The sequence below is a fragment of the Cyprinodon variegatus genome, unplaced genomic scaffold, assembly GCF_000732505.1.
Source record: "Cyprinodon variegatus isolate N-32 unplaced genomic scaffold, C_variegatus-1.0 Scaffold564, whole genome shotgun sequence".
Lineage (NCBI taxonomy): Eukaryota > Metazoa > Chordata > Actinopteri > Cyprinodontiformes > Cyprinodontidae > Cyprinodon > Cyprinodon variegatus.
Genome location: NW_015151017.1, coordinates 324060 through 332167, shown reverse-complemented (window position 1 = coordinate 332167; position 8108 = coordinate 324060). Strand labels below are relative to the sequence as shown.

The 8108-nt window shown below is 36.0% G+C and overlaps 1 protein-coding gene across 1 annotated transcript; it reads left to right on the top strand.

The window, feature by feature from the left end:
- The first annotated feature begins 4683 nt into the window (after positions 1-4683).
- LOC107095697 (tetraspanin-1-like) lies at positions 4684-7400 on the top strand. Its single transcript, XM_015391920.1, has 8 exons — positions 4684-4744; positions 5812-5880; positions 6059-6274; positions 6398-6472; positions 6605-6712; positions 6815-6946; positions 7048-7140; positions 7281-7400. Exons 2-8 carry the CDS (start codon positions 5827-5829, stop codon positions 7338-7340), a joined length of 738 nt encoding a protein of 245 aa, XP_015247406.1. The 5' UTR covers positions 4684-4744; positions 5812-5826; the 3' UTR covers positions 7341-7400.
- The last annotated feature ends 708 nt before the right edge of the window (positions 7401-8108 follow it).

The following is an 8108-nucleotide window of genomic DNA, read 5'->3' as shown; positions in this document are numbered from 1 at the left end:
CTTCTTCAAGAGCCACTCATTGGTTATTCTGGCTGTGTGCTTCGGGTCATTGTCATGTTGGAAGATACAGCTTCGCCCGATCTTCAATGCTCTACCTGAGGGAAAAGGGTTGTTCTCCAAAATCTTGCAGTACAGTACATGACCCTGGTCATGCTGTCCTTAATATAGTGCAGTCGCCCTGTCCCATCTGCAGAAAAACACCCCCAAAGCATGATGCTACATGTTCTGGATTAAGCAGGGGAACCTTCCATGCCATGCATGATTTCAAATCATGACGTCTTGGTGTATTACCAACAGTAACCATGGAAACGGTGGACCCAGCTTCTCCCATGTAGTTCTGGGCTGATTTCTCACCTTTCTTAGGATGAGACCCCACGAGGTGAGATCTTGCATGGAGCCGCAGTCCATGGGAGATTGACAGTCATGTTTAGCTTCTTCCATTTTCTAATGGTTTTCACCAAGCTGCTTTTCAATTTCCCCTATCCCTTTCCAGCTTTGTTGAGGTGTACAATTTTGTCTCTATTGTCTTTAAACAGCACTTTGGTCTTGGCCGTGTTAGTAGTTGGATTCTTACTGATTGCATGAAGTGAAGGTGGACATTTTGAAGGCAGACTAACAGGTCTTTGAGGGTCAGAATTCTAGCCGATAGACAGGTATTCAAATACTTTTTTGCAGCTGTATCAAACAAATACATAGTTAAAAAAGTATATATTGTGATTTCTGGATTTTCTTTCCAAATGATGTCTCTTACAGTGGACATGCACATTCCATAACAATTTCAGACCTCTCCATGATTTCTAAGTGAAAGAACTTGCAAAATAGCAGTTCAAATAGTTGTTTTTTCTCACTGTAACATAAAATCTGCCTTGATGCATTTTAAAATCAGAATGAAACACCTCAGGGATATAATTTCTGTTTAAAAAATTCTATTTTATTGTCAAAAGAAACTATAATATATAATTTATTTAACCAGAGAAAAACTCGCTGAGATCTATAGACCTGGACAGACAGTAACACCATTTAAATGTATCAGCATTCAAAAATTTGTGATGACAATCATTTGCTGTTATGGGCATAAAAGCATAAAATAATAAAATAAACTAATAAAAACAGGACTATCTACAGAAATTACAATCACCACAGCTCTTTTTTATGGTGCTTTTTAGTTCACCAAGGGTCACTTGCTCTTTCAGTTTAGATTTTCTGAAAAATAGAGGGATCTTTGAGAAATGTGGAAAAAAAAAGGATGGATCAAGATTGCCGTTTTTAGAAGGTTGATTTAAAAGCATTATGTTTCTAAAAAAAAAAAAAAGGAAAACACTTGTTGTAAAACTGCCTTTATTACAGTTGTGATAGAAAGTCCTACGGTATTAAAGGAAAAATATTTCAAAAAATGCTTAGGGGAGTTGGATCACTGTGAAAACCAGATGATTTAATCTGATGAATTAGCTCCTTTAAAAGTGGGAGGTATGAAGCTTCAAACTGGTTAAAAGCAGAGCACCAAGATGAATGGGTTATATAAGAGGGATGAACTAAATGATCTATACAAGGGAACCGGCTCAACAAAGACATCGAGAAAGATTGCAGATTTCAGAGGAGACTTCCAAGCTTACATTTTAGGTGGAGTGCCATAAGGAACAAGCAGCTTTTGACATAGGGAGGAAGTTATTTCTGAAGGCCTTGGGCCACTGTGGAGAATGGACCAGTTAACCCTCATATCAGATCAACAGGATTAACATCAATCAGGCCAATCTGCAAACATCAGTCCGCTAGAAAACCTGTAGGCTGACATCAAGTGTGCTGTGTCTAAAGCAAGACAAAAAAACGCGGAAGTGTTGGAAATTTTAGGCCAAATATCCTGAGCAGGAACTTGATACATCATACAACCAAGTATAAGATCAGTGATTCACAGGGAATACAAAATCTTTAAGTACTTTATATGGTATATTTTAGAGTTTGTTAATGAAAATGAGGACATTGCTGTTTCTTAACTTGTTTAACAATATAAAAAACTGCAAATATTGCTATTAAAATAACTTTTCAAATGAGGTTTTGTGCAAGCATATAAGTGATTTTTAAAAGATATACATCTGAAACGTTTGCTCTATTCATATTCGTATGTAGTTCCTTAGAGAATTCCATTTAGAACCACCTTTTACTGGGGTTAAAGCTGCAGGTTTAGCAATTATTAATATTTTACCTCTCTTTCTTTGTAAAAAAAAAAAAAAAAAACGTATTTTCCAAAGATTCCAATTTAATTTTCATCTAAACTTTGGCATGGTTATACTTTGATGATGTGTTTTTCCACTGTCTCCACATGCATGCACAGTGTAAGGGATTGCTGCAAAGCTAGCAGAATGTGAGCTAAGGCCCCTACCACCTAATGTTGAGAAGGAGGGATTGCTGCAAAGCTAGCAGAATGTGAGCTAAGGCCCCTATCACCAAATGTTGAGAAGGAGGGATTGCTGCAAAGCCGGTCACTGGATTAAATCAGCTGGGATTTCTTAGATGCCAAACTTTTTACTTTTTTCAGTGATAAACTGAACTTCAATTTTATGGCAAGGACCTAACTGGAGTCCATGCCACCTGCTTTTAAACCTATTGTTGTACATGATTTGATTGGAACGTTTATATTTAGTATTAAAAGAAATATTGGACCACCCTTAATTTTTTTCTAGTTCCAAACACATTGATTTTGAAAAGGTAAAAAGTGTAAATATGTAAAGTTTATTTTATTTAGATTTATTTAGATAGCTCCAATTCACAGCACATGTCATCTCAAGGCACTTTACAGTTCCCCAAAGTCAGTTTGAACATTTTAAAGTTATTCCCTCTTTTTGTACTGCAGTTTTTTTTCCAAAGGCTGACGTTTTTCATTTTGCTGCAGATTTCTTTCAGAGCAAGCTAGCTATGTTTTGGCGATGGGGCGAAACTGAAGGCTTCTTCACCGACCTCAATCTACCTGCAGAAATGTCTTATTTTTACCTTCTACAGTAGGAAGACAGGGACATACAGTAGACATAATCTCTAAGTTATATAAACCTACATATTTAACTATAAAGGAAAACTAAATATGGATTAAACAACAGAGGTCTTGAGAACTTTAAATTTAAAGTTATCTGGATTATGAAGGGCTCTCATACATGTCCTTGAAACACACATTTCACATACATTTAATTTTAAACTAAACCAATATAATCACTCCTTGGTTTGTATAGCTAATAATGTAGTAATAGCAAAGAGCAAAGACCCTTAATCTGAATTTTCCAACCAAAGACTGCAGTTAAATGTAGAAGATAAAATGCAGATAGAGAGAAAACCTGAAGGCCCTGAAGGAGCTCCAGATACTGATAAGGTGAGTCAAGAGATGTTTGATTTCTTTCATGCTGAACCTTTCTTTATGTGTCTGTGCTTTAGTTCAATGGTCAGGTCATGTTCTTATATGAGTGTTTATATACACTGTAACTGGATTTGTTTGTCGTGTAGTCTGTTGAAGCAACACATGCTGTAAATTGGTGCTGAATAAACGAAACTGAAGTGCATTGATCCAGACCTTCCTGTTGAAGCTTTGACTAAACGTTCAGGGTTATTGTCCCGCTGGAAGGATCACCCTTTGTTCTACTTCTCATCAACACTGACCAATTTCCCTGGTAAAGTAAAACCTTCCCCTGTTTTGTAATAGGGGACTATGCTGAGTTAATTTCTCCAGATTGTATCCAGATATCTAGGTTGTAATAGAAGTTCAACTGGTCTAAAGAATCTAAGCAGAGCTGCTCCTTCCACATCTGTGCTGTGTTTCCTACCCGTCCCATGACAAACTATTACTTATCGTTTTTCACTCAACAATATTTTTTTTTTTTTTGGTATTCTGCCCTAAAAGTCAGGTCTCTCAAATGTGTTTGCTGTTGCACTATATCCTCTGCTTTTGGACAAAGGATTAAATTAAACTCTGCCAAGTGGTGAAAGCTTGGAATATTTTTAAGTAATCAAAAGAAGGAATGTTGTTTTGTTGTTGCGATAATATTATAGACAGGTAGACTCGACTTTAAGTGACTTCTGAAGATGGGGAGTTAGACATGTATGGGCAAAGAGGTCTGAATTCAAAGTTAGTTTTTCTTGGTCTATTATGGAAAAAAAAATCAGTAATTGAAATGACATCTTCGGCTGTCTTGACAACATTCCTGTTTATATTGCAGACTTAGGTCATTTCATTAACGTGCTCTAGATATGAGATGGATCAAATGAGTGTAAGCTTGATCCTACGTCTATGAGACAAAGCATTTATCTTTGAAATCCTTGAAATAAAGCAATAAATTTATCTTTCCGTGAAGGTTTCCGTGACGTATTTACATCAGTAATTAACCTCTGATACAACAAGTTGTCAAGTCATGTGATATTTTCTTAATTTGTTTCTTTTTTTTCATTCATCAGAGAATTAAAGTTTAAAATCCCAATTAGATTATTGTAATTGTTAAAGATGCTCAACATGATGAGTTAAGTTAGTTTAATTTGAATGAATTGTTTAGAAAGGTTTTTCCAATAGAATTGAACTGGATGGACTTTGTTCACCAGGAAGCTCTCTTAGTTTCTGCTATCAGATTCCTGATGACATATTGGGCACAAGCTTTAGATTGCGTGTGTCTGGGTGAAAGCTACGGACGATATAAAAGCGCTCTCGAACATCGCTGAACACACTTCTGAAGTTTCAGACCTCAACGGACACTCAGTCATCTCTGCAGTAAAGGTATGACCCTATGCTTTATTGTACCTTTTACCAAAATACTTACTTATGCAGAACCTGGATATGTTTTCTCAGAACCTGTAAAAATGAAAGACATTTTAAGTACATTTAAAAAAAAAAGAAGAGGAAAACAATTTAGGAATCCCTGATCTGATTTAGCTGTAACCAAAATTTCCTTCAAAATGTGATTACGAAAGACTGTCGAGTTTGGTCAAAAAACAAAAAAAACTTATTTTTTTTGTTTACTTGTTAGTTTTAACAAATTGTTTTATCAAACAGAACAAATGTTTTTTTTTATTTCTATATTTTTGCTAACAGAAATAACACGTACACAGTAAGAATGAGCAGGATAAATAATCCTTCTGTCTGTTTTTAGGGCAGTGAGGCAAGCAAGGCTTTTGCTGCAGTCATGTGAGCATTTTATTGCCACTAGTCGCGATAAGGACAGTAAAAAAGCCTCAATAACTATAAAACCCAGCCCAACGGTAAATAAGGAGAAGTATTAATGGTGCAACATTTGGGTCAAGGATGATTTTAATGGCGCTTTTGTTTGGGGAAGATTACAACGCTGGACTTTTAGAACAAGGTGTTGTTTGAAACCATAAACCCTTGGCTGTGAGGTCAGCCATCAGCTAGGACAGTAATAAATAACACTTCTTTTGCTGAGAGAAAATCAGGTGTTATTTTGATAAGTTTATATCAAATATGTTATATAACATATAACATTTATTAATACTGAAATTAAATGCAGGAAATTATAACTACTTCAGTAATAATATGCCTGTTGATTATTCAGCCTCGGTGATACTTAAAGAGAAACTCTGCCCTATGCGAGCATGAAAAACATGCATTATTTAAAGAAGATTACAGCTGCCCACTGTTTTTTTTCCTGCAGTTTGCCTGGGTTAATATTTCACCAAACCTGATCCGGTTTGCCCCATTCTGTGTCCACCTGTACTTTTAGTCCATGCAAATCTTTCTTTTAAGAGAATGTGAAACAGGAAGTCCAAAATAAAGTAGTTAAGACGCAAAATCTTTCTAAACTGATCTTTTTCTTCTCTGTTCATCAGCACAAATCAGCCAAGATGTGCACAGGTTTCCTCAAAGTTATGATGTTCATCTTCAATGGTGCCATCTTTGTAAGTATTATTATATCTTACCATTTTGTTTGATCATATAATTGTTGAAAATCCCTGCAAGAGTTTTTTTTATATAACACTATTTGGCATATATTTCCATGTGCAGCAGTAGGGTCATCGTTAACCTGTCGAAATGTCATGCTGTTGCACTTTGTCTAATGCTTTACTGTTTTGGCAGCTGTGTGGCATAGCCGGTCTGGCAGTTGGTATATGGGTGGTGGTGGACAGCGATTCGCTTCTTGGTTTATTTGATTTTGTGGAAAACGCCCCAACTGAGATATTCCAAGTGGTCGTCATAGGCTACGTGTTGATCGGCGTGGGAGCTCTACTTTTGATTGTAGGCTTTTTGGGATGCTGTGGAGCTGTCAAGGAGAGCAGATGCATGCTGCTGACGGTGGGTTAATCATTTTATAGATAAAGAAGATAGATTTTAAATATATATAATATGTCAAATTGCAACCATTTTGTTTTATTTACTGGGTGCTAAGAAAAAGTTTGTTGTTTCCTGCCCCTTCAGTTCTTCAGCATCGTGTTGATCATCTTCCTTGTCGAGGTCGCCGGAGCCATTTTGCTGTTTGCCTTCACTGATGTTGTAAGAGCTTCTGAAAAATAAACCAGGGCCTTTTTGGGTCTTAAGCTTTACAGATCTGATTAAGAAAGTTGCAGAATGTGTTTTCGAAACGCAAAAAGAAATGATGTGTTACTGTTTATTTCTCATTCCCAGGTGGATGAAATGTTTGAGGAATTGGAGGGGGATGTGAAAGACGCCATTCAAAGAAAGTACGGGGAGGACAATGACATGACCACGCTGTGGAATACAACCATGGAGGAGGTGCTGGATTTATTCCTTATTAATCAGCTTATTGCAACCTTTGTTTCATGGAGGCATTTCTTTGTAAAGTACCTCTTTAATTAATACTTTACTTGTTTTCAGTTCAAGTGCTGCGGATACAAGAACTACACTGACTTTGATGGCTCGCCTTTTAACGTGTTGACAAGGGGATACCCCAGCCCATGCTGCAGTACACCAGGCATACCTTGTAATGAGTCTGGAGCGCACATGGCGGTATGAGACCAACCATGTTTTGTTTAGCTTAATTCAGGGATTCAAAGGGGCAGTGGCTACCTGTCCTTTCCTCAACTAAAATCCATCCATTTCCATTGCAGAATGTTGATGGTTGCTTTACTAAACTGGTGAAGTTTTTGGAGGATAACTCTTTCATCATTGCCGGCGTAGCTCTCGGAATAGCTGCTATTGAGGTAGATTATTACACCATTTTATTTATTTATTTATTTTTTTGTTTTAACATTTTTTTCTTTATATACTTAGAAGAAAGCTAAAAACCGCTTTTTTTTCTACAAAATCTGATCAATTATTAATGAGTTTTCTTCTCCCACAGATTGCAGCCATGGTGGTTTCTATGGTTCTCTACTGCAATGCTGGCAGAAAGTCACGATGATTCACGTTTCGAACGATGTTAAGATCCTTGTCATTGGTTATAATATAAAACAGCTTCTCTGTTAAAAGTTTATAATGTGTTTAGTTTAAGCTGGCAAATTCACACATGAACAGATAATGCTCTTCATGTGTTGATTCGCAGAGTCCTAAAATTTATAATGGTTAATACTGCATTATAAATTTAAACCTGTTTGTTTACATCTGAATAGTGATTTATTTATAGCTTTAGAATGTGTTTACCTCAGCTGATGCCATTTTTGCTGATGTATTAAACAGTGGGATGTAATGAAGCACATTGAGGTGGCATCTGTTGAGTTTGTTTTTCTTTTTATGTATTACTTCTATTTAGGGCGGTAATAAAATATGTTTATTTTGTATATTATATATATTTTATGTTTGGTTGGTATTTGCCTGTTCCTAGAAACATATTTTAGTTTTTTTGCTTTGTAATGTGTTTGTACAGCAGTGGTGCATTAAAAATTAAAGACAGAACATGACTGGATGTCAAGCTTTGTTTTCTTAGCTGAACATACCTGACTTTGCACAACACCAGCAATTAAGTTATTATTTACAAAGTGAAAAGGATAAAGCCTTGTTATACTTTTACCCAAAATTGAATTTCCTACATTATTAGCAGGATTGTTATTTTCAGTTTAAGATTTTTGAGAAGCACTGAGACCATTGTTGCTGAGTTGTGATTATAAAAATGAAAAACTGTGGAAGTTAAAGAAAAAAAATTGCATGTACTCACTACTCATTTATATGAACA